The sequence below is a fragment of the Suncus etruscus genome, chromosome 4 (assembly GCF_024139225.1).
Source record: "Suncus etruscus isolate mSunEtr1 chromosome 4, mSunEtr1.pri.cur, whole genome shotgun sequence".
NCBI classification, from domain to species: Eukaryota; Metazoa; Chordata; class Mammalia; order Eulipotyphla; family Soricidae; genus Suncus; species Suncus etruscus.
In genome coordinates, this window is record NC_064851.1 from 44,633,735 (window position 1) to 44,661,331 (window position 27,597).

At 38.3% G+C, this 27,597-nt stretch overlaps 1 protein-coding gene across 1 annotated transcript in view; it reads right to left on the reverse strand.

Annotated features, from left to right (window-relative positions):
- The window catches only part of TGFBR3 (transforming growth factor beta receptor 3), a 173,588-nt gene that overhangs the window by 11,727 nt on the left and 134,264 nt on the right, over positions 1–27,597 (reverse strand). The window contains exons 8-15 of the mRNA XM_049772193.1: positions 27,127–27,461; positions 26,566–26,718; positions 23,823–23,963; positions 23,502–23,660; positions 17,574–17,873; positions 14,499–14,619; positions 4,079–4,120; positions 1,841–1,948 (exon numbers count right to left, since the gene is read on the reverse strand). Of these exons, the coding sequence (XP_049628150.1) occupies positions 1,841–1,948; positions 4,079–4,120; positions 14,499–14,619; positions 17,574–17,873; positions 23,502–23,660; positions 23,823–23,963; positions 26,566–26,718; positions 27,127–27,461 (1,359 nt within the window). The remainder of the gene's footprint in view (positions 1–1,840; positions 1,949–4,078; positions 4,121–14,498; positions 14,620–17,573; positions 17,874–23,501; positions 23,661–23,822; positions 23,964–26,565; positions 26,719–27,126; positions 27,462–27,597) is intronic.

Here is a 27,597-nt window from a genome sequence, read left to right on the forward strand (position 1 = left end):
CTTATTCCTGAGCAAGAGCTAGGAGTAAGTTTTGAGTATAGCTGAATGTAACCCATAAACTCAAAAAAAAAAAAAATGCCCCATAAGACATTGGGAAAAGTTGTAAGAAATGGTTGAGATGTGAAGGTGTCGATATTGTTGTAAAATTTTTTTTTATTTTCAAATGCTATTATGCTAAAGGTTGTCTGTTGACCTTGATGCTCTTTCAACTGCTCATTAGGAAAAATATACCTAAACAGATTTACAAATATTTGGCTATCCTCAGAATCATTACATATACCTATATCTTTTTCATTTTTCATAGAATACTGCACTCATGGTATACTGCACTCAAAAACTGTAATTAAGAATAATAATCTGAGAATTCAAAGCCCCACTGTTAACCTCTCCCAAACATCTACTTTGGGTTGTATGATTTTCCCAGGCAACAACATTGAAATATTCACATGAGAATTCACATGAGGACCAAGATGTGACTTCTCAAAGGCTCATCACTGCTTCTCCAATGCAGTCAGTATGGCTATCTTGGCCATCTAGGGTTAAGACCAAAAACTCATGGTCTCAAGAGAGACTCAGTGAAATTCTGAAGAGAATGGGACTAAGTCTGACACTGGGCTCCGACTGATCAATTCAGCCTTCTCCTAATCTAAACCACTAGAATCTAAGAACAACTAAGATTAATTCTCCTGCTAGGCATTACTTAAAGCCATGGCTTTCCCACAAAAGGAAAGACCATTTGTTCCTTCCCTGTGTCAGTGTTTGAATTCTGTATTGGCAAAAGAACAACCTATGAGTCCAAGCCTAAATATTTCAAAATCTAAAGTTGGAAGGAAGGAGCACACCAAAATTTGAAGTGTGGAGGAGCACAGTTTACAAAATAGATTTTTCAGGTTTTACAGGAACAGTCCAGCAGGTAGGGCTATGCCTTGCATTTGACTGACCCAGTTTCAATTCCTGGCACCTGATATAGTCCTTTGAGAATTGCTAGGAATGACCCCTAGGTGAAGAACCAGAATTAAGCCCTGAGTGCCACAGGCTATGGCCCCCAAACAAAACAAAACAAAATTGGGTATTTTATTTCATTAGTTTTGTTTTAAATTTATGAAAATATATTCCAGAAATATTAACTTTATAAAAAGAAAGGATAAAATTGAGCTTACTAAAGAGTTTGATGGCATGGGTTTTAAAAAACAGTGGAGAAATTCTGGCATAAGCAACTGATGAAGAACTCTGGGAGACAGTGATAAGTACATTGGCCTATGTGGTAATAACATTTCGGCTTCCCTTATTATTTTCTGACCATTTATATGTATATTCTGATGTCTTTAGCTTTGGAAGGTTGGTTTAAATTTTCCACTTGATCTATATCAACTTTTTTTTTAACTAAAACCCAAAGCATAAAATAGCCTTCACAGAAGATTAACATCATTATTCTTATGATTGCACATATGAACATAGTTTAAAGATTTGTTTCTTTAACACTGTTAAAAGCAAAATATTTGTTTTTTTGTTTTTGTTTTTGGGCCATACCCAGCGGTGCTCAGGGGATACTCCTGGCTATCTGCTCAGAAATAGCTCCCGGCAGGCATGGGGAACGGTATGGGACGCCGGGATTCGAACCAACCACCTTAGGTCCTGGATTGGCTGCTTGCAAGGCAAATGCCCCTGTGCTATCTCTCCGGCCCCGTAAAATGTTTTTGTAAGACTCAATTTACACCACTTACATTCTTGTAAAAAATTTGAATGAATTTTGTTTTCCATACAATATTTCACACATTAATTTATGTGTAGTCAGGCATACTCAAAGCACACCAATATATGGACACACACCCACCCTTACCTGTGTGTGAATAGATGTACCACAAGGCCCCTGTAAGAAGTGCTCCAATCACAAATGCTGCAAATGCGATGCCCATCACAGTCAGGGTATCCAGGCCATGGAAAACTGCTGTAAGGAAGGGAAACAAATAACATACTTTTAAAATTAATCTGATTGTATGTTGCAATTTTATATTTAATTTATAAGCCTGCCAGAAAGGATGAGCAATGACTGATGAATCTGAGGATGTAGTGACAATTCTGGACTGGGAATCTTAAAGTTGGGCTACATAGTTAGTGTGCAAGATCCTAAAGTTGATCCCTGGTACTGCATGGTCCCCTGAGCTTTACCAAAAGTGACCTCCAAGTGCTATGCTGGGAATGCCGTGATAGTTTCTAGCCCAAAATAAAAAAATTAATAATAATAATAAAATCAAAAGAAAGAAACCAAGATTTCAACAAAATATATTGTAGCTGTATCATTTTTTTTTCTGAAAAGATAAAGGAGATGATCAAGTTTTTAAGATTTCCTCAGTTTATCATTTATCTTGGCAATAAACTTAATTCAGAAGTTTAAAATGCTTTGGAAAGTAAGGTTAACTTCGAATAAAAAAATCTGATCCATAGTTATTTATCAAGTACTATCAACATTAAGATATTACACAAAAATCATACTGGGATCCTTTATAAAAACATTTTTGTGAATGTTTAAAAGTGTGAGGAAAGGAAATGAGAATAAGAAACATAGAAAAAACTTTTCCCATAGATTATAATATTTTACTGATCTCATATGAAACTTAATCTTAACAATTATGTATTGTGAGATTAAAAACTACTTTAAAAAACACTTTCCAGGGACTGGAGCAATAGCACAGAAGTAGGGTATTTGCCTTGCATGCAGCTGACCCAGAACCAACTCAGTTTGATCCCTGGCATCCCATATAGCACAGGAGCCTGCCAGCAACAATTTCTGAGTGCAGAATCAGGTAATCACTGAGCAACACTGGCTATGGTCCCAAAAAACAACCAACCAACCAACCACCAAACAAACAAACAGACAAAAAGCACACACTTTTCAACTGTGATCTATTTATGAGGTGAAAGGGAACATTTCTCAGTGACAAGTGATGTCAGTTTCAAGATCGGCAAAATACAAAGAAAACCAATTGTTTCTCCATTTGGCAAAGGTTTTTAGATTTGAGATTAATTCTAGGTCACAGACATATAATGCCTCCTTTTGTTTAAAAGAACTGCCTTCTTTAATTACTTATAAGAAATTAAAAACTTATTTCCAAGGCAAAGGGTTTTTAGTAGTATAAAATTTCTAAGGTGTCTCTTATTCAGAATATAAGTTAGTAGAGAGTACTGCAGGTAGGGTTCTTGCTCACCATGTTGCTGACCTGCAACCCCAAGTATCACATATGTTTCCTCAAGCCCAACTAGCAAAAGTCCCTGAGCATAGAGCCAGGAGTAATGCCAGAGTACTGCCAGATATAATCCCTCCTCTGTGAAATTAACTTTGGGGCCAGAGTGGGTAGGAGTTTTCCTTGCATGCAGCTGACCTGGGTTCAATCCCATCATTCTATAGTAGTTGATACATCTCTTTCTTTCTTACAAGCTCTCCATTCCCCATCCCCATCTAGACCATCCCTTAGTCTACAGATTTTCTTGAAGGCCTTCAGCTAGTTTCTTTAGTACTAGCTCTCTCTGAAGGTAAACACAATTGAGGAACATAAAACAAGCAATTTCCATAGCTGTGTCTTAATACTACTGTCAGATTACAATAGCTAATGAACCTCTACTTCTAACCAGTGTAAGTTACTACCATCTCATTAAGACCATGTACACCAATGAATCACAAAATTTGTATTTTTATTTATTTTTGTTTTGGATCACACTTAGAGGAGCCTAGGTCTAATAATAGGATCTATGCTTAACTACCACTCTGAGAGGTGATTAGGGGATCCTGTGGTACCAGGGATAGAACCTAGCCAGCCACATGCTAAATAAGTACCTTAACTCCTGTACCATTTCTTCAGCCCCAAACTCTTACTATTAAATGAGAGAGGAAGAAAGAACAAAGAATGAAGGAAGGAGAGAGGGGAGGAAAAAAAAAGAAAGTATGAGAAAAAAGAGGGAGGGAAAATAAGAACAAAAGTCTCCTTATCAAAACTTAATAGTTTGGCAACTATTCTATAACCAACTCATTCTTAGTAAAGCCCAAGGGGCTTTATTTCGAAATAATTGCACAAAGACTTACGTGGAGGATCTGGATTCTGTTTCTTGAAGCTTGAATTTTCTTCTGAAAGAAAAACATAAAATCACAATTAATTCCACAAAGAAACTTTTTAAAGCAAAGAACCATCACAATCTATGTTGCATTTATTATCCTTCATAAAAGCTCTGTTCAATGATCATATTTAGCAATCAAAGTAATAACACAAATTATTCAGAAACTTTAAACACTGTACATTGCTAATAATCAATTGTGTAGATGCCAACTTGCAGAAATCTTGAATCTAACCATTTATGTGAATGTGAATATACTTTGATATTTATTTACAAAATGATTCAATAGCTTTACCTTGTTTTCCAATATATTTGTATCATTGTGATTTTCAATATTCTTTAAATTTAATGTACAGTCTGGCAAAACTAGTTATATTTCTAGTCTTAATGCTTTGTTCTATCTTCTTCACTAACAACCTGCTTTATTACAGACTTCCTGCTCTTATCATCACCAATGCCTCCTCCCCAAATAGTTCCTCTGCCATGTTTAATTCCAGAATAAATGTTCAAGAACCTATAGGTGATTATTATATTGTCCTACTTAAACTTCTTGATATCTGCTCTTCAGTGAGGAAAAATACCCACAATTTTTACACATAACAAAGTTTTTTCTCCTTCTACCCACTCTTTCCAGTCCCCTCTCCTAGTTATTATTCATCTATGCATCCTTAGAACTCTATCTGGTAAAGAAGAGGCACCCAACGAATTTTGTGAAGCTTTATTAGAACTATGATGTACTTTTTGAAAATGGAGGCAAAGGGAATATCTTAGAATAAGACTGTGTAAATATGTGTTGCTATCATACTTTTGTGCTCATAAAGTACCACATAGAGTTTCACAGCACCCTATGGGAGGCTGAAAAAGAATCCTGACCATTACTTTACAAATAAGCATCTTGAGACTCTGATATGTGATTAAATTAATAAATACACATGTGAACCATTAGCACAAGGCTTGAAGAAGAATTTCAAATTCTGTCAAGTAGGTTACTTGATGAATAAGTTACTCTGTTTTTAGCTAGGGAAGCATTAGAAAGTTGTGTATAGCTACTCATTATTTACAACAGAATAATACAAACAATGGGGGAAGTGTCCTAGGATATTCCACTCATATTTTTGGTATGGCCTATGACCTAAGAATAAATTCAATGTATTTATTTGATAATGTAAAATTATGAAATATTTTAATAGTGGAAAAAGATTAAACTTTTTGAAAAAAATTCTAATATTTTAAGTAAAATTCACATTACCCAATTAATAAGGATTTTTGTTTATTTTTGGTGTTTGGGGGCTTATTCCTGGCTCTTATCAGGGATCATTGATGGCCAGGTTCAGAGAACCATGTGGATCACTAGAGACTGAACAAGATCACCCACAGACAAGGTAAATGCCTTTTACCCTTCTACCTTCTCTCTGTCTCCCCATCAATCCAGCTTTACTTGAACACAACCATGCCTGTTCATTTACTAATTTTGTATGGGGGGGTGGTTCATGCAATGATAGGAAGAATGATTAGTTGAGGCTGGGACTTCATGAGCAAAAAGCCAACAACATTCACTACACATGTTGAGTCTTAGCATAGATTAGGCCCTCATTACTTCGGCAGGACATATACTAAAATTGGAGAGTATAAAGGTGATACACCTCTCTTGTCATCTCCATTATCATTCCTTAAAGGATCTTTATCCAACCTGAGTTGGAAGTCATGGGAAAAAAAAAAAAAAAAAAACTGGAGTGAAAAAACATCCTAAACAGACAGCATTTGAGTTGCATTTTTATGAAAAGAAGAAGCTACATGGGTTTTTAAGATGATTATCTTGGCCAAGTGGTTCACACCCCAGGAGTATGCAGGAGCATGGTGCAGCTTGAGGAAGGCACACTAGCAGATGAATCAAAGCTACCCTAATTGGGCAGCATCCCCTGGACTTGTGAACAGGGTGGCCTTGGCAGGAGGACAGATGCCAAAGTTATACTTAAATAAAATTACTAAGGAAATGAAAATAATTGTGTGTTTTTCAAGAAACCTAATTCCAAAGGAAGAACATACACTACCAATAAAATATACACAAGAGACTGTTTCCTGGGAGTTGCATTCCATTAGCTGTATTGGCAGCCATGAAATAACAAAAGAAATGCCTTAAATGTGTTCCTTTTATAACTGACAAAAAAAGTCTTCACTTCTATTTCTCATTTTCAACTCCCAAGAACCCTATGAAGTAGGGGTCTTGAACCACAAAATTCTCCTGACAAGAAGTGGTTTGAGACATTGAACTAAGTCCAAAGGCTTTTATAGGACTTGATAGTGTGCTACATTCGAGAAGCACATGCACACTTCTGGGAAGATTTCTGTCCACTCATGGATAAACTCTGTCACACAAAATATACAAGCAGTTTTAAAAAATGATTCTCCCCTTAAGAGACCTCACATGTGAGAATCTGGAGCTTAGAGCAAGCCTATGTGATGGATAGTACTGTTTAGAAAATCTGCATAGACTTATTTTATGATCTAATCCTTTTCCCCCACCCTGAGATAAGGCCCTCTTGCAGAGCTAAACAGAACCAGTTGTTGCTTATTCCCCTGGGTTGAAGTGCCTCCATCATTTCTGTGCATAAACAATAATAAGCACAAGCTGCAGGACTGAGGTTAAAAGATTTTACCCTCGAACTTCTTGGTTCCCAAATCCCCAATAACCTCTCTGTATAACTAAAATAGTTTGATCTCCACTGGAACCCTATAATTGAGTTGGCGCACAGAAAGGAAGAGTGGACAGAATGCTATTTACTTTTTGGTTTACTTTTGGAGAGTTGTAAGAAAGGAATCTGAGCTATGACTAAAAAGAGAATCTGAACAATAAAGATTCATTGTAGAAAGGAATAAACTGTAATCTGCATTCTGAATTAAATATTTTCATGTACTCTTGAGCAAATTTTGGTCTCCCTTGAGAACCAAAATTTCCCTCCTCAGGTTGTGAGGCATGTTTTTCATAACTGAGAGAGTTCTGGGGTTATGCATGAGTAACTGACCACAGCTTCTGGCTTCCAGCTTTCAATTCAGTGCTTCACAAGGTAGGACTCATAGACCCCCAGGATAACACTGTGCCTGGTACCCATTTTGACAAAGAGGGAAAGATAAGATGAAGGACCTGGAAACTGTGATGGACTCTGTGAGGCCATATCAAGAAGAGTTTGGGGATAGGGAAGCAGACAGATAACTCAATAGACTGAGAACATGCTCAGCATTCAGCAGGTCTGGGCTGGGTTATCCAAGCACTGCCATAAGCATCCCTTAAGCATAGAGTTACAAGTAGGCCCTGAGCACCACCAGCTATGGCCTCAAACAAAAACTGTTTAAAGTTAAGAGTTTTAACTAACACAATATCTATAAATATTTTAGTGTATTCTTTCAATATTTGTGAATATTCTTCAGTTGTCAGTTCTCTTCATTCTTCCACTATGTCGAAGAATAATCTGGGTGTTATTTTCTTCCACTCCTGAAACTTTTAAAGTTTGAAGAGAGTTTGAGCTGTCACGATGAACAGTGAAAGCATGTGTGGGCAGTATATAACTACCATCCTCCGAGTACAGATAGCCTACTACAACTAAGAGCTATCTACTCAAAATGTTTGTTGTGCCAAGAGTGTGAGACTCTCATTAGAAAGTAATGCCTCAAAAACAGGCCAATGGGCCAGAGAAGTATCTCGAAAGACTGTTGTGTGTATATGTTGTGTGTATAGTGGCCCCTTTCAAGTACGGCAACACCAGTTCCCTGAGCATTGCTGGGAGTGATTCTTAAGCATCCAGCAAATTATAGCCTATAAGCCCTACCTAGTATGCACCCCCACAAATACAGGACAATTAGTTTACCATATACTAAGCATATATAGTATCTGCTTGATTAACTCAATATTTTTACAGCATAAATATCCCTAATATCATGCTTATATGCCTATCTTAATATTATTGTCATCATCATCATGATCATGTCTATCTTAATCATCAAACAGCTTTCCAAACGGTTTTCCAAAATTATCTGCTCCTCAGTTTCATTCTTGAGATCCTTGAATTACCTTGACATTAGAGATACATACTGCACAATCTGTGAGTAAGATGAAATATCTGGCTTTTCCTCAAAGCTATCCACTGGGAGACAGGAAGTGATGACAAAATTGGTCATATACCGATAACTGTTGAAACTAGATGGTGTCTCAGGAGTTCATTCTATTGTTCATTCCACTTTTGTGTATATTTTAAAACTTTCAAAGAAAAAATGTTTTCAAATGTGAATCATATTAGATTTAGAAAAGAGCCTTGGGGCCAGGAAGGTGGCGCTAGAGGTAAGGTGTCTGCCTTGCAAGCGCTAGCGTAGGACAGACCGTGGTTCAATCCCCCAGTGTCCCATATGGTCCCCCCAAGCCAGGAGCAATTTCTGAGTGCATAGCCAGGAGTAACCCCTGAGCATCAAACAGGTGTGGCCCAAAAACCAAAAAAAAAAAAGAAAAGAAAAGAGCCTTATGCTCTCTCCTTCTTCTTGTTGGAGACAGGATGAGATATCTTGGTCTCCCAATTAAGCATTCTTTCCATCTTTACATTCACTGCCTGTCTCTACCTTAACCAGAGGACAAAACATGACTTGCATTTTAAAAGTATTATTTTTCTATAAAAATCAAATGTGTTCCAAACACTAACACCTCTCTTGGATTAACTTCCAACTGACATTCACCAGTTTCCTTTTCACTTTCCTCTTTTCTCCTTAAGAAATCTTGTTTGGCTGGGAAGAGGAATGAAAGGAAATTTACTAATTTCCTGTGATATGCCAGGTGTCATCCTAAGTACTCTTGTATTTTTTCAAAATTATGTGATGATAGAGAGAAATAAAATCCAGATTTTAAAAATCTTTAATTTTATTATATAATATCTATAAACCTTTGCTGACTTGAAGGTGACATTTATTTTTTGTATTCAATTGGGCGGTATATACCCCAAGTTTCAGAGAAATGACTATTCATTTATAAAAAGACTATTCTTTTAAAATGAGTATATTAAAATGACAAAAATGACTATTCTTTTTAAAAAAAACAATCATCACTAACATGGGCAACCAGTTACATTGTGTAAGCCCAAGTATTCTCAAATGCCATAAAAAGTGGTCATAGCATCCAAAGCAAACAACACTGATATGCCTATACTTCAAAGTATTTGAGAAAATATGGTAAGATGGCACCATCTCAACTATTTTAATTGTTTTGCCATAAACCATAATATACATAAACTATTCATATTTTTGGAGTTTTGCGTGAGTTACAGTCTAAAGTCAGAGAATTTCTCTTAAACAGTTTACATGTTTCCCAGCATCTTAATCCTTTGAAGGCACAAACTTTTGTTTTCTGTTATTACTTATTCTTCTGTTCAGTTCAGAAATTATAACATTTGAGTTTTAACTAGAATACCAATGTGATATATGGCATGAATAAAGAAGGGTGGTATGAGGAAATATATGCCTATGGGGCTTGTCATTTGAATTTAAACCTGGAATGAATGGAAATTAAGAGTTTGGGTGGCCACCATGATGTAAAGTATACAGATGCTAAATCATAATGTGGTATACTTGAAATTTATGTAAAGTCATAAACCAATTATTACCTCAATAAAATCTATTTAAGGGCCTGGGAGCTAGCTCAGCACAATTCAGCTGGCATAGTACACATTCCAGCACATATGATGCCCTAATCTTGTTTCCTAGTACCTGTGGTCCCAGAAGCACCATGAAATGTAGTTTTGGTGACCCCTGAACACCACTGGGCCCAAGCATTGATTTTTTGAGCCCACCCACCAAGCTATAGAATGGCCCATGAAATTCCCAAGTGGAATGGCACAGGGACTCAGAGCACCTGCCTAGAGTGTATAGTCATAGTTCAAATTCCTGGTGCCTTACATACATCAAGCATGATCTGGGCAGCTCTACTGTCTGCAAGCCCAAACATAAGTAATTTTCAGATGCACCATGGCCAGGTATGTATGAGCACCACAAAATAGGGGTGGCAATTCTGGTGAGCACTATAACTAAAAAATGTACGAATACCTAGACAGTGCAACCCATCACAAGAACTTATATGACCCCCCCTCCCATCACCTTCCAATGAGCATCACGACCATAACTGTGTACTTCAACTAAGAGTGCTCACCCCAGATACTACAACTAACAGTAGTGGTAAGCACCATGGTTGAATGTGTAAGCACCATAACCTGCTGCTCGTAGTGACACAGCTAACATTGTGTGAAAGCCCTACTCTTGACAAAAATAACAACAGTAGTAGCACATAAACAATAACAAAGGGGGAAGAGCAGGGAAGTTCAAAAAATCATTGGGAAAAATACATAACCAACCTCTACCTAGGATAGAGGTACATCACCCTTCTCTATTCATGCCATATATCACATTGGTATTCTAGTTAAAACTCAAATGTTATAATTTATGAACTGAACAGAAGAATAAGTAATAACAGAAAACAAAAGCTTGTGCCTTCAAAGGATTAAGATGCTGGGAAACATGTAAACTGTTTAAGAAAAATTCTCTGACTTTGGACAGTAACTCACACAAAACGTAGGGCTCAGGGCTTCAGGGTGGAGTTGATTGGAAGCCCAGACCCACCAATGGCATATGGTTCATCTTTGGCCAAGTTCCTCAACCTCACTCTAGACCTGCTTCACAGAGGGGTTCTAAGGACTAAACACAATAGGGTTATTCAACTTAGAACCTGTGCTAAATAAAAATGCTTACTCAACATTAGATAATCATCAAGGTCTCTCTAGTACCATCACCTATCAAATATTTAAAAAACACTTTTATTGAATTACAAGTCTTTCACAGTCATATTTAAGGTATAGAGTGACAATGCATTAGAGCCAAAATTTAAATAGTGAGATAATATTAATCTGGCATTGATTCCCTAGGACTGAGAAATCAAAGGTAGTCAAGATATTTAGTAGAACTAAGGAATATTTTCTTAACAGTGGCATAGAGAAGGTACCCAAAATTATTCATTTAGCCTGGATGACTTATGTTCTCTATCTAGAGAGAGAGGAGAGAGGAGAAACATTTGAAATAAGCTTGTGCTATTGATAAAGAGAGCTCTACTGGACATTAGGGAAACCACCACAACCTTTATCTGCTTGTCACAAACTCCAGAGTTGAGAAGATAGATCAAACAATCAGGGAGAACTGGACCTTGGAATGAGTCTTCAAAGGGCTCCAATTTAAGTAAAAGGACAATCAAATAGACCATTGGTCAGGAAACTTTTAGTCAATGGATAAAAGATCTGTCTGCTTCTGCGCCTTACTTAGCAAAGCACATAGTGTCTTCCAGTCAGAATATTTCTAATCCTATTATTATTCAAATAACTCACTCACTACAATGAAGCAAGACTCACATTCCCTTTTCAGATTAGTGATAGGCCTAAGGAAAGCAGAGATGCCACTGGCTTGCACGGAGGAGAAAGAGTGCTAGAATAAAAGGAAGATAAACATGAGATGTGAAAACAGACTTTCATAGAGCCGAAAACTGTCAAGAACCTTTGTCATTCAGGGAATGGAAAGTTAGAGTGGATGTATGTACAGCCTGAAAAGTCAGCCTCAGGGCTAACCTCCTCAATTTGTTTAACAAACTTAAGCAATAAACTTTCTTCACCACATGGTTTCCCCACTAAAATCTAGCCCCAATTAGTAAATCTCAAAAAATTACTTTGATACTTGATAAAAGTTTCTTCTGAAACTTTTATGCAAAGAAAATATTGTACTTTCAAGATAATTATACTAAGTTTAAATAAAAGTAATTACATAATTTACAAGAGGGATTACTTAGAAAAATACCACTAAACTTAAAAGAAGAATGAATGAATTACTGGAAGTTATACTGCTATAATATTAATGCCTAATTATTGTCTGGCATAGGAAAATTCAAGCTGTTGCCTTCAATTACCAGAAGAATTACCTATCAAAATAGGTCAAGAGTAGCAGATGGAATACGAGGTAGCTATGTTACTGTTCAACCACTTCCACAGTACCAAACAGCCAGCAGCTGTCCAATTGTGATGTGCTTTTGCAACACATTCATTAATTCTTTTTTCTTTCTTCTGGACCCAGAAAACAATACCATTAGACAGTGCCATTTATAAAAAGAATGATTGTTATAACTATTACAGATGGCTGAAAACTAGTAAAACAACAGAAATATTGGTTTGGTTTTTTTTGTTTGTTTTTTTGGGCCATTGACACTCAAGGGTTACTCCTGGCTATGCGCTCAGAAATCGTCCCTAGCTTGGGGGACCTTATGGGATGCTGGGGACTGAACCATGGTCTGTCCTAGGTTAGCATGTGTAAAGCAAACACCCTACCGCCTGCGCCACTGCCCTGGCCCCAACAGAAATATTGTTGAGAAAGAACAAAAATTCTAATTAAGTATCAATCATACCAACTCTAAGATGGCTAGGAAGTAAAGTTTTTCTGTAGTGATCATTTTTTCAAACCATATTGCAAAGTGCTGCAGCTCAAAGACTTCTTTCTCAAAGCCATCTATCTCCTTCTTTGGGCAGTGGCAGAAGAAAATGTAATCCAATGAGTCCCAAAGTCCTACAGCTGAGAACTGCACCCCAGAGTCCTGACCCTTCTCCAGAACCCCTCCCCACACCATTTTGGAAGTGAGCAAGCTTATAAGATGAGTGCAAATTCCCAAACCAGAGATAATGACAGGCACACATTGAAAGCAACCATTTTCAGTTCAGAAATGCCTCAAGCTATACTTTGGGGTCTGGTAAATCCCCAGATAGATTTACCCCTGTGTAACAGGGGCCAGTCTGGTCCATGCTTTTGTGGAAACCCTTGTATCAGGCTCCTTGTAGAAGGTAGAAAGGGACCTAGGTCACTGGCACTAAATAATCCAAACCCAAAGACCTGGAATCCACTTCCAGTCTCTCAGTCACCCCTTATTTTGGTAGCTCCTAGACAGCAAAGTTTCTCGACAGTCAGAAGTTGTTTTCCTGACAGTGGCAACTGCAATTGCCCAGAGAATCCACGCAACATTTGGTTCCAGCCCGTCAGATGGTGACAGCTGCCTAGTGAGTTCAAGGTCCTTGATACCCTGGGAGTTCATACCTAAAGTTTCTGAGCAGTTCTCACAGTCCACAGGGTCATAGATTTGCTCTAAGATCCAGAGACCATCTTTGTCTCTCCTCTTTGGAGCCATGACCTATACCATGGTGAAAAGGAAGCCTCAGTTTCCAGTTTGCCAGCTGCTGTGAATAGTATAATTTTTGACTGCCTTCATCCTAAATTTCTAATGTTCCTGAGAATTCCTGGACTCTTTCTGATAAACAGGGAGTTAACAATTCCCTAAGACCATAGAATTCTGCCTCAGAGCTTAGGCAGTCTCACTATCTAAAGCAAATGGCCAAACCCAAAGGACTCAGATCAGCCAGACCACTCTATAGGATCCTTGCATTCTTTGTAACATTTTTATCAATTGATAAGAAATGCAAAGAGCCTTTCAAGGCCTGAGCAAAGACTGAGTTCTCCTTAAAAAAAAAAAAAAAAGAGAAAGACAAAGAGCTTATATGCTTTGTCTTCTGCTAAGTTCCTTCACATATTCACAGATGGGAAATTCCTTCTCCTTTCTCCTTTACCTTCTAATAAACTTTTCTACTTTCCAACTCTGGGTCTCAGCCTGTTTATAACTCAATATTTTATTCTTGAAAATACTGAAGAACCTAAGAATGATGTGCCAACACAGAGACCCACCATCACTGCTCCTGTATCAATGCCTGGTACTGGCACCACTCCTTGCAGGGCACACTCTTCTTTTGTTTCCCTTAAAAGATAAGTTGCTGAATGTTCCCCCATGTAGAGGAAGAGGGGACTACTGATTCCAAGCAACAACTTGACTATGTTAAATTCTGAAAAATATATTATGAAAAAATGCATTCGAAAGGCTCTCTTTTTCTGTGTTACCCAAGACATGTGGTATTCACATCATACTCACTCCAGAGACATCTGTGCACCTGAAGAAGCAATAAGATTGAGAGATGAAAGAAAGGCAGGTTATGAACTGGGGGCCAGTTCCAGCAAGAATGGAGGAACTCTACTCCTTTCTTAGCCACTCAAGGAAGCACATTCAAATTCGTGAGTGACTTGACACTAATTTGATATTTACAGAGGAAATAATTGACTAATGTACTACAATTTAGCCTGTGGCAACTACATGGATTCCTCTTGAAAAGATTCATTTTCTAAAGTTCTTAAAGGGTCCTTAATTTATCTTTGGAATAAAGCCTGGCTTGGGCTGATAGCTTTGAAACTTGTAAGGAGTCTAGCCTATGGCTGAGCCTCTTGGGCACACATACCGTTATATTCTACTTTGTGGTGGATCACAGCAAGGGGCTTGGTGAATGTCTTCTTGTTCTGCATCATGGCCCAGATCATGGAGGCATCTAGCGCAGTGCAGGCTTCATCAGGAGGCACGCACTGCAGAGACAGCAAAGCAGACAGGGTTATACACAGCTGTCCTGCGGCCCCAGTCAGACAGCTACCAGCTGTTTACCCCAGAAAAAAACAGATTTGGGTGTTTTTCAAAGAAGCACAAATAATCTGCGAGATAACATGGCAGACTGTCTTTCTTTCCGCAGCTGCACTTAAAGACGCAACTATCACTAGACAGCTTACAAATACTGTCTCCCCACCCCCACCCTGCCATCTTTCCACAAAACAACTAGAGGTTTCAGTGTTATTTAGTCTGAAAAACAAACTATAAGATGAATCTGGGCTCTCCCCAAGCTTCTTACAAAGTGTGAGTGAGGGAAACTTTATGGATTGCTTAAGGAAGGTGAGGAGCTTTCCACGCTTGAGAATACCTTTGTCCTTAAAAAGAATTTGGATTCAAATATGAGATTAAAAAGAAACACAAGGGGCAGGTATGGTGTTTGCCTTGCATGTGCCAAATCAGGTTCAATCTCGATATGGTCCCCAGAGCCAAGAACAATTCCTTTGTATAGAGCCAGGAGTAACCCCTGAGCATTGCCAAGTGTGGCTCCAAAGCGAAGGAGGAGGAGGAGAAAAAAAGTAGGAGGAAGAAGAGGGAAAAGAGGAGGAGGTAGTGAAGGAGGTAGAGTTGGAGGAGTAGAAATAAAATGCTCTGTCACGCTTCACGTCAGCGGCTGCCGCTCCTTCTCCAGGCCCAAAGCATTTTCCACTTTCTGTTGTCTTGGTGTAAAAAGTGGCTTTAGGTTTAGAGTCACTTTCCATGTTATCCCCTGGGACTTAGAGTTCACCTTAGAATAAATATACAGGAAGAAAATGTAGGGATTAATTTGAACAGATTAATGTGCTATGAGGTTGGGCTGCTCTCAATTCAGAGAAAGGTAAATGCCAAGTCTCTGGGATCCCTCACTCCTACAAATTACCCTCTGCAGGAAGCACTTAGTTTCCATGCCAAACATTAAGTTTCCTCTGGCTCACTGTCACGGTCCACTAAAGACCGCAGGTAGGTGAATGCCCACAAGGCTAAGGCATCACTGTAATTAAAAGCACTCTAAAGAATACAGCATAAAAATATCTATACACACACACATAGTCCAGTGTGTGTTCAGAAAACACTTGTATGTTCCCATATGTTACTCATTTTCTTTGTCATTACTGAAGAAATGAATGCCCATGGGAAGATAATAGTGGAAAGGATTTGATTATCCATATGGTAATCCATACTGAAACTTTGTCCTCCTATCTCTTCCTCTCTCTCTTACAACCAAAGCATTGAGAGAATTTTTTGTTGTAAAAATGCTTATAAGACACTAATAATTAAATAGCATGATTACTAGACTTTTAGATAGTGGTATGTGACAACAAAAGGATAGAGTATAGCTTACATTAGGAGTATTTACAGAATAAATGAATCTCTGAAGTTATATGTAGTTGTGGAAAATCAAACTAAACAATGGCAGATGGTAGCACACCAGGCCAATCAATGAGGAATTGCAACCCCAGACCATAGTTGTTCCAGTAATGTCAATGGCTTCTGATTTCTGCTGTAGCCACATGGTATACTGGTTTATTATGGGGAGTGATATGAGACAAACATAACTCATCAATACAAAAAAAATATATGTTGCTTCCCTTAGAAATTCTTCTTATAATTTACATGGAGAAGGTAAAAACAAAAGAAAACAAAGCCAAAAAATGCAATACAAATCTAAGTGGGATCTGGAAAAATTAATCCTCACACTAAATTTTCTTTTTGGCTCTCTGAGCATTTGGCATCACAAACTCTTTTTTTTGTTTGTTTTATTTAATGCATTATACATATTGTGTATTTCTTTATTGATGTCTAACAGTTATTGCTAGATAGGAAGTACTAGTACCATTTTAAATATAAAAATAAGCTATAACTAAAACATAAAAAGATAAATATTAATCTAAAATAAGTCTGATTCTGACTTAACAGTTTGTTATATGACCTAGTTTTAAAAAAAACAAGATTAATTAGGAACTACTATATATACAGGTCAAGATTTTTTTTTTTTTTTTTTTTTTTTTTTTTTTTTTTTTTTTTTTTGGTTTTTGGGCCACACCCGGTGACGCTCAGGGGTTACTCCTGGCTATGCGCTCAGAAGTCGCTCCTGGCTTGGGGGACCATATGGGGCGCCGGGGGATCGAACCGCGGTCCGTCTCCTAGGCTAGCGCAGGTAAGGCAGGCACCTTACCTCGAGCGCCACCGCCCGGCCCCACAGGTCAAGATTTATAATAGTTATGAAGTTGATATTAATGTGTAAAATACCAGAAAATTAAAGAAAATTAAAAGTTTTATAATTTGATTAATATTTTTTTACTTTTTTAATTGTGACTGAAGTTCATTACACAAAATTATTTACAGTACATAGTGACAATGAATGAAGGGCTTTCCCACCACCAATGTTGTCCTCCCTCCACTCCTGTTCCCAGCTTGTCTCCCACATATCCCTCCTTTACCCCCCCCCCAGAATCCTAGTGCAACTGGTCTCCACCTTACAGCTTGTTATAGGTTGGGTATCTATTCTGTTTGGTGGTCCAGTCTGGCCATTTTTTATTTACACTACATGTTCATATGACTGGTCCTGGTATCATTCTTCCCCCCCCCTCAATTTATGAGGCTGAATAGCAAAGATAAAGTCAGCTCTCTCCTTCAGTAGAAACAAATATTGATTTGTAAGATACTACTAAGTAGCATGTGTGGGAAAAAAATCACGTTATCAGAATTTATTCTTTAACTACATAAAACTCGCAGTACCCTGTTAGCTTTTATGTCAATATTTATGACATTTATGACATAGGGCACTTCCAAACCCAAACCCCTCAACCTACAGGAATTTGTGGTTAAACTCCCCTGGTAGGTCACCATCTCCCTAAAATACATTAGAATCACGGTACAAACTATTAAGCCCACTAACCTTAGGCAACTTCTGGGGGTCCTTTTCTTTCTTGGTACACAATGTAAGCTCACACTGAAGAAAGAGCAGTGAGGTGTTGAAGACAGGCTTAAATACAAAGCTGAATCGCTTCTTATCCACCTCAGCTTGCGGAATAGCAAAGTGTACTCTCCTGGGATTATAGAATTTCACAGATTCATCTTTAGGACAAATGTTCTCAATGATGGTGTAATCTGACATCCTATCAGGGTTAGAATATGGTGAGATAAAGCATGTCTGTATGGCAAATCCAAGTTCTTGGTCGGCTTTAGTCATAGACACCTACAAAAAGAACAGGAAGACCAGTTCAGAAACAAGTGAGCATTTCTTAAGCAGGAATTAACTCAGACACAAAGGGAACATGCCAACATGGCCCTTCTGATGAGAGATGCTGCTTAATTTTCACAGTCATACACATATAATCTTTCTAATTATAAAAGCAACATGGTCACACTGAAGAAAGAGAATATTTTCCATTTCAACTTGATATGGATGGTGACAGTAGCTTATTTAGTTCAAATGCCAGCCTGGAAAATTCCAATACAAGATGAATAAGTCTTTTCAACCTCCTGTAAATTCTCCGGAGAGAAAAATGTATACCATGCACCTAAAGTAGATTTTCCAAAAAAAAAAAAAAAAAAAAAAAAAAACCAATAGGCCAAGCCCTAATGTCATAATCGTGTATCACATGCAAGGCAAGCTTTTTCATATTTTTTACTGGAGGGGGGGGTCTTCCTTCTGGTACACAGAATGTCCAGGGTCCCTTCCAGCAATTATCTGCCAACCAGGCTAGCAAGAACTTAAGGATGTAGCGTTGCTCAGGCACTGTGTTCCTGGATCACCCCACTAGTGCTCAGGGCTGCACCCAGTGAAGTTTGGGGGGAATCATATGGTGCTGGGAATCAAATCAGGGCTGCCCACATACTAAGCATGTGCTTTAACCCCTGAATAATTTTTCTAACTCCAAGGCAAGCTTTATTCTTATAGATGGCACAAAAGTAAAACACTGATACAGAGTCTAGTTCTAGACTAGGTTGGGAGGACTAAACTTTTAAATTCAACAAGTCAGAATGAGCCTAAAGCCCTGCAATAAAGCTACAGATTTGCACAAATGTTCTGCTACCTATGGGCAGGCAAACTTGATCTTGGAAACTAGATGTCAGGGACAGTACAATCTGGTGGCCATCAGGGGCCTGAATGAGTGTCCCAGCTGCTCACAGGTCCAAACAAGGCTCTTCCAAGTACTTCCCCTTTAATCTTTGAGCTCCAGGGTATTTTAAGGGAAATCTAATTTGGAAGTCTAATTTCCGAGTCATTTACACTTTTTACAAAACATTTGTATGGGCAATGTCCAAACCTTGTTAAAGTGCTTTTATTTAGACACAGGAAATACTATTTGGTCAAGTGTAAATAGAATTCAGACCTCAACTGTCCGGAACCAGCTAAAACCCCCAGCCTCGACTGGACTCTGGGGACACAAGACTGCTGTGTGTACTGCCTCTTCTCATCTTTACTTCACTCCTTGACAAAACTTAGGACTAAAATAAACTTCAGAATATTTCAGACATTTTTGAAAGAAAATGTGTCCTTAACCATAAACCAAGAGCCCTTGGATTCTTTTCAAAAGGCACAGAGAACACTTTCCATTCTAAGAAGCACAGGGGAAGTCCCCAACATGGTGTAGGTTCAGACCCCAGAGACACTGAAGATGTTTATGATAACGTCACTTTATTATCCCTAGAAACTTATCCAAAATCATGCCTATCAAATTCTGGGTAAAACCAAAGCTTAAATCTATCTTTCTGAACCCCTGACTACTCTCTTTTCTATTGCATGATGGCCAGAATCTATGTGAAAGCTTACTAAGTCATCTAGTCTAGACAGAGAGTATTGTAAAGGAGTTTGCTTAATCAATGACACCAAGGTCATTTGAGGCAAGAAAGCAGAGATTTGATTGTTTACCATCAAGATGAATGTAAATAGGCCATCATCTGAAATTGGGATTCAGGACACATTTTTAAAGGGGGTTTTCTGGCAGTCATAGCAATGGTGAGACAATGAGAAGAGGGGCATAAGAATGGAGATTTTTGCTTGGTTAATTCACCCTTCAGGAGAGATACCAGCAAGGCAAATACCTTAGCCTCTGGGCTAAGAATCTCTATGTTTAGTACATCCTGCTTTAGGTTCCATGTATACACTTAATAATTTACTAATTGTTTGGGTGGCCCTGTCCCACTTGCCACCTAGGTAACACATTGGTTTAGGTACTTTAGTTTTGTTCTGAATCATAACTTATGACTTATGACCTATTCATATCTGCTTGACCCCAGAAGGGGTCTTTTGGGACCCCCAGCTGCCTGCTTAACAACCTGTCTATGCACCTAACTTTCTGGATGCATTCACAGAGTGATGATTTAGTGATGATTAATAATGCATTATTGAGCATTCCCTCAGCAAAAAGAAACAATATTAAAAGAGTACATGAAGATCACAAAATGGAATTTTGACTCTTTTCCATATCAACAGTACAGGAGGCAAAGCACTTGCCTTGAGTTCCTCTGACTTTGGTTCAAATCCTCAAGCACCCCTATGACCACCTAAGTACTGCCAGGGGTCACTCCTGAGTACACAGTCAGAAATAGCCCTAGAGCATCACCAGGTATGGTTTCAAGCCCCTACCCTCATAAAAAATCTTTATTTGGTAGTTAGATAAAAAATTATTGTATTATTTGATATTATAGTATTTCACAGTTTGCTATTATAAAATATGTTATCTTGAAGAAAAGACAAATTACACAGAAACTATTGCTAAAACATGCCCTTTAACACTAACACAGAAGTCACAAGAGGACTAAGGAAACACATGTATTTTTTCTAATTTCAAAACAAGCATATAAGGATAAAATGTGTAAGTCAGCCCTCCCCAATTGTTTTGGTGGGGAAAGTATCAGTGAACTTTTTCACTCTAAAGTGGACTGGAATGGATTAAGGGGGGCTTGTGGAGTAGATGAATCTCAGGGAATCCTGTTCTTCCCAGAATTGGAAATCCTGAGTCTGCTTCCTCCCCAACAGAATTAGGACACTAATTCCCACTAGATAAAGAATATCTTTATTCTTTTATCTATTTTATTCTTCATCTAGGGAATATTTAAGGTTAAAATTACATACAAACAACATAGTTCCCAGCTAGCCAATGCATGCTATTATTAGTAAAACTATTGTAGATGTTAATTTAGAAAGCTATTTTAATTTATATTTTTAAAAGAAAGAAACCCTGGGGTAGACGGTATATAGGACTTAGACATTAGGGCAGACCTGGATCCAATGCCTAGAAATGCAATGTGGTCCCCTGAGCGCCACAAGAAGTGATCCCTGAGCGAAGAACCAGGAATAAGCCCTTAGCAACAAAGAATATGGCCCCAACCATATTCCAAATACAATTTTAAAACAGATATAATAATGACATAGCTTAAAAATCCCCAAGATAAATGAACCAAAAGAAATGCTATTAGTGAGACAGCTACCACCTAAAAACAACCAAGGACCAGGTGGTAAAACTGAAAATGTTTTGGACTACAGGAAGGAATTACAGTCCAGTAGAAGAGTCTAGGAGAGGATGTGATAGAAAAGATGGTCTGAAGAAGCCTGAAAATAGTTCTTTAGACCACACTCATGATTTAGTAAGCTGATTTAACCAAAGTAAAACATTTTTTCCATCAGCAGTGAAGTTTGAACTGAGAAACCAAGTTTAGACATGGCTGCTATCCTGTTTAGCAAAATATTTACAGATTCTTTCTCATATTTCAAGCAGTTTAAAACCACTTTAAAAGAGAGCAGTTTATATAACATTTCCACCCGTTCCCCAAATTCTAAGTGTACTTGATAGCACAAGTGTACTTGGTAGTAAAAATAGAGGGGAAAAAAGGTAGATATTTCATTTGCCAATGTCTTTGACTTAATTTTTTTTTTTGGCCACACCCGGTGGTGCTCAGGGGTTACTCCTGGCTATCTGCTCAGAAGAAGCTCCTGGCAGGCACGAGGGACCATATGGGACGCCAGGATTCGAACCAACCACTTTGGGTCCTGGCTGCTTGCAAGGCAAACACCGCTATGCTATCTCTCTGGCCCCTAATTTTTATTATAATCTATGCAGTGCTCATAAGGCCCAGGGGCCCCACTAGCAATTCTCAATCTCAATCAAATGGACCACTTGCTGGTTCAGTGCAAAAGGCCTGAGGATGCAAAGCTGCTTGGTCTCTGTGGTGCCAGGGATACTCAAGGTCAGCTTTATGGTGCCAGGAACTTTAGGAGCTGCACATACAGTGTCTGAGGGGCCAGGTGATGCTGAGACTCCAAGCCACGTGCCTGACATGCACACTAACTGCTGTACTATTTCCTAGTCCCTAGAATATAGTTTTTAAAAGGAAAAGAAAGTACATTTCAAGCAAGCTAGGGCTAAGGCACTGGAGGAGAAAACCTATGTGCATCATGGGTTACACAGAAAAAATGAACACTCATTAGCATAGGCAGTCAAGTCATAAATTAGTCATGTCTGTCACTTTAGAAAAGGGCTGGCTGCAATTGAGCAACACCACTGAAATCCATAATACAAGAGGGAACGAGTGATATGAGTTATGCAGCCAGGAGAGCAAGAAAGCAATGGCCTCGGATTAGGAGAACTCTATGATTAGGAACAGCACTCAGAAAGCAATATATTTCCCTCTGGAGAAAGAAGTTTGTACCCAAAGAAAGTGAAGACATCGCTGAACAGGGAATCAAATAATAGAAGTGATCCAAGAAAATGTCTACAAGCTAGTGGGCTTCATCCAGAATCAGTACAAATGTGGAGTTATTTGTCTTTCTAAAATGGAAACATGAGCACAAAAGTCATTTTTAATATATGGAAGGATCCCATTTCAACCCTGAAAACTTCTCACTCCTCCCCCAGTAAAGAAGAACAGCCTGCAGCTTAGTAATCAAACGAGCTCATCAAATGACGACTTCCCTCATAAGACCATCAGACATCCTGGGGCCATAGAAATATTAGAAATATTTATCTTTGCTAGAATCCAATCTAAAACCTGGGTATTTGCACTGCTCTAAGGCCATTTTCTCTCCCTTTCAAATGTGAGCAGTGGCCAGTAGATAACAGTGTGGGCTCTGAGGTCAGTGCGACTGACTCTGAACTCGACTACAGTTCCAGTGGTATGAGCTTAGATCAATTTGTTTGGTCAATTTGCTTCCTCATCCACAGAATGGAGACATTAACAGTCCTGTGTCATAGGACAGCTCTAACAAGTAAAGAAATTATGATATTTGTAGCTAGGTTTGGCAAACAATAAGCCTGTAGTAAATATTCTGCTATTTTATTATTACTATAACCATGTAATATTTTAAGTCATTCCAAAAACTGTTATCATTCATAATTGTTACTACATATTTAAATTATTTTTTAAAAAGTTATAAATATATCTAGATAAAAATCTAGAAAAAACAATTTTCATGAGATATGGTAAAATATACAATTTCATTAAAGCATGTGTAATTTAAAAGGTAATAAGGGAAATGATTTGAAATAGTTCCTGTTAACTCTGACCCTGTACCTACTTTCAAAATTATGGTAAGTAGATAGTAATACAATCCTTAAGGACACATGGTTTTATTAGAACAATTGACAGATTTTCTATTTTTAATTTTTATGTATAAAGTACCCTCCTCGTTTAGCATAAAGGAATAAATCCTGAAATTCTCTCTTTTGGATTAGAAATCACCTGGCAGCATTTTCTGAGTCAAGGTCTTACCTACACTAAGAATCATGAGGCAGTACAGGAAGAGGTCGGTTTCTAGATACTTTAGCCCCAGGAGCTACAACAACTCAAAGTAACCTGAAATTTACAGATCAAGTCTCACCTCCACATAGATGTGTCCATTTTCTGCCACGGAGAACACCCCCTGGGATGGTACTAAGAAAAGATCAGTATTGTACAGCTCCATATTGAAGGTTATGTTTCTGTTGGGAAGGTCCTGGAAGCTACTGGGACTTACCACCTTCTGCAGGCTGCAATTAAACTAGACAAACACACACAGGGAGATAAATCACCATCAGATAAAGAATGAAGGCCCCAGAGAACTGGACTTAATGTTCATCTCCACCCCCCCACCCCGCCCAGAAAATTCAACCAAAAGTTGACCACAGCAAACAAAGACCACCCACTGCAAACAAACACATACCACCACCATTTCTGGACGGCTTAAGAAGGGAGTATCTCCTTCATCCAAATCTCCTGGAAATCCATTATCACCTGATTCCAAATCTTCATAACCATCTGGCCAACCACTGCTCTCTCCTGTGGATGGAACCTGTACCACAATCTAAAAGGCAGAGAGCACAAGGTCACAAGTTACAAAAAAGAGCAAATCACATGTATTCGTGTCTATTTCACATACATCAGTGAAAAAATTCATACCCAAATAAAAGTCTGATTAAAAATTCAAGTTTTTAAAAAAATGATTTTATCTTCAAAGTATTGAAAAATAAGAAGTCCAATACATATTAAACTAATATGTGAACTAAAATACGTATTTCCTTTGTAAAAAAATAAAAATGATTTCAGATGGTGGGAAAATACTAGATATAAGTGGGGTTGAATGAGTTTGTCAAACTAGAAGTGCGGGTGACTTTTCCTAGGTGATATTTCTGTAGAAAAATATTAATCACTGGATTTTATTATTAAATATTATTAATAATGTTTTGGATTATTGTGTATCCTTTATTTGGGTCTAGCAATATTTGCTTGATATAATAAAGCTTGATTTGAGTTAGAATCAAAGGATTAAATGTTTTACTATGAGCCAATCTCTTCTCATCTTTCTTCAGGTACCACTCTATTTTCCTTATTTCTTACCCTGCATATTTCCGTGTAATAAAGAAAAGGAAAAGAACAGGAAAAGGAGCAGGAAAGAACAGTATGTTATAGTTCAGGAAAATCTATCATAACACGAAAAATATGAACAAAGTTATTTAAGGATCATGACTCCATAATTCAAGTTTCTTTGGCTAGCTAAAATAGTCATGTTTTGTGGGGGGGGTATGAAATTGGTTTTTGTTTTTGTTTTGGTAGTTTGCTTGATATGCTTGTTTTCTGAATACGTTTAAAACATAAAAAGATACAGATCTAAAAATTACTACATGAAATTATAACTGGTACAAATAAGCGACAATATTCATGGAAGGAAGTAGCACATAAAGAAAAATAATCTCTGTTCTTTTATCAGATCTTCTTTAGTAGAAAGTATTGATGCAATTGAAGCAAGTACCTAAACTAACATTTATCATCTATATATACTTATATACATATTATGTATATGTGTATATGCATAGAGAAATTTTTATTTAAGGCTTCATTATATTCCTTTTTCTCCCATGGCAAATGATACTTAAAAAAACCTTACAGGTTACCAAGCCTCTTTCTGGTGTTAATTTAGACAAAGTTTAAAATTCCAGTATCGAGCAAGTATACATGTAATATCTGAGGGTCACCTTATCTAGAAAAACTACATTAATTCTAAATAAATTAGTGTTAGAATTAGCAGGAGGGGCTTCATCACACAAATCAATAGTCAACCAATGAATCTAGGAACAAAAGGATACAGTTAAATCCAGCCTGGTTTGAGCAAAACAGATTAATGAGACAGAGTTAGGAAGTTGGATTCAGCCCTGATTCTGCCATTAGCTGGTCGTTCTGATTCAAGAACCCCTTTTTACTCTCTAGAGTTCAGCTATATTACCCATGAAATAAGAAATGTGAAGAAGATCCATCATCCTGGGGTTCTTTCTAGTTTAAATTCTCTGAGACCGTCAAAAGTTGTGCTCTCAGGAAAGTCAGTCAGTCTTCACAAGAGGTACCCTTACCAGTTTACCCTTCTCTTTTCTGCATAGGTCAAGCTGATGAGCTAAATGATGGATAAATAAAGGGGCATCTGTGGCCCATACATGACTTTTAGGGCTTGGGCAGGCCCTCAGCATAGCTACAGATACACATTGTATGTCAAAGCAGGACACAATACTCCTGAGGCCTTATTCTGACCATCGAAAGAAGTAAAGCCCAAGTTGCCAAATTCATGCTATACAGTTATTTTAAGATTTCATGTTTCAAGTTTTATTTTTAGTATTCTCTTGCCTGTTGTCTGTTTATATTAGATATTATAACATGATCAATAGGTAGGTGTTGGGTATCTGTGGGATTTCTCTCTGGGTATCTTCAAAAGTATTATTTTCTTCGAGGCAGGCTCTTTGAGATAGAGATTCTTAGTAATGATTTCCTGAAGGTCCTTTTCAGATTTCTCTATTGTTCAGGAGAAATAGAAAAGTGCTCCCACGTTAGGATTCAATTCCACAAAGAATAGACACAAGAATCAGGCTGGGTGTGGAGACGTGGTTCACCCAGAGTGCAGAGGAATGAAATAGATCAATGTGAGGACCAGGTTATTTGGCATTGTCCTTGATCATAGAAAAATCACAATCACTTTGCCAGTGAACCCTTTGCTACTAGGATGTAGATAAAGGCTTTGGAAGAGATCTCTACAAATATTCCAAGTCAAGAAAACAGGTTGATGAGGCTGAAGCGGTGGCACAGGTGGTAGGGCGTTTGCCTTACACACGCTAACCTAGGCCAGATCGCAGTTCGATCCCCCAGCGTCCCATATGGTCCCCTAAGCCAGGGATGATTTCTGAGCACATAGCCAGGAATAACCCTTAGTGTTAACAGGTGTGGGCCAAAAACCAAAAAAAAAAAGAAAAAAAAGGTAACAGTTCATGGTCAAATGATACTCCACTTTGCTGACAACCAACCCTTAGGCCTGGGTATATATGCCCCTCCTTTTGCCCCTCCTTAACAAAAGCTTGTAGTTTAATTTTAAGGCAATACCCATAAAGGCTCTGGCTAAGGGCCAAACTCAATTCTGAAACACTCACAGAGTTATAGTAAACCACACCACCAGGGGCAGCAGGCCGGTGTCGAGTCCCACAGCCATTCAGAGGAGATTCCAGGATAAAATGGGTGCCATTCATCCGGGCCTTGCATGTAGGATCTGACAGGGTGAGCTCAATGTCGGAGTAGCTATTGGCCTGAAAAACAACCACAAAGGACATACTCAGGGTCTCACAGGGAGTTACTTTTGTGACACACAGCATATTTTTATCTTTCAAGTATAGGTTGCGGGAGGCCTACATCCCTTCCCCTCCTGCATCTTCCCAGCTGATCATCTCTCAACAGTTCAATGATTATGTTTTTTGGCCTTGGGAATTCAATAGCAAAATATTGACACACAAGGGTCTGAAAACCCCCTCACTGAGAACAACAGGAACTGGGCAAGAATCACAGCCAAGGGGAAGTAAGCTTATCCAACTGAGAAAACAGTATCAAATCTCTGGAGTTCAAAAGTGAAAAGAGTTTGAGGGAAATCACTAACACAGACAGGGGCAAGATGTGGAGGAAAGGTCATTCTCTTCTCTTCTGTATCAAACTTCACTAACCTGAAAGGAATCTTTTTCAACAGCCACAATCATTTTTTCATTGTCACATCTGACAGACAAGGCAATATCCATGCTTCCCTGAACCTCTTCAGGCTCTTGGGGACCAGGAAACAGTTGTATACTGGGAAGAATGGGGTCATTTGGCTGGTGGATGCCATCTTCTTCCCCTTCCTTTTGGTCTCTCCTGGCAATGTCAGGGAAAGGAAAGGGGAAACCTCCATTTCGGCTTCCTCCTCCCCGGACAGGTGGGTTCTCCAAGGCAGGCAGTGGGCCAGGGCCAAGCAGGATCCGTAATTCAGGAGGGATAGTATGAACTTCCTCATCTCTCATCTCCTCTGGTGGGTTGGAAGAAGGAAAACATCATCAGCATTTGATACCAAGCCAGAATCATCAAGAGATGACAGATAAGGAGCAAGAAGAAGTAAGCAGAATAAGTATATATAAAAATCACCCTTTTTGAAAAATATGTAA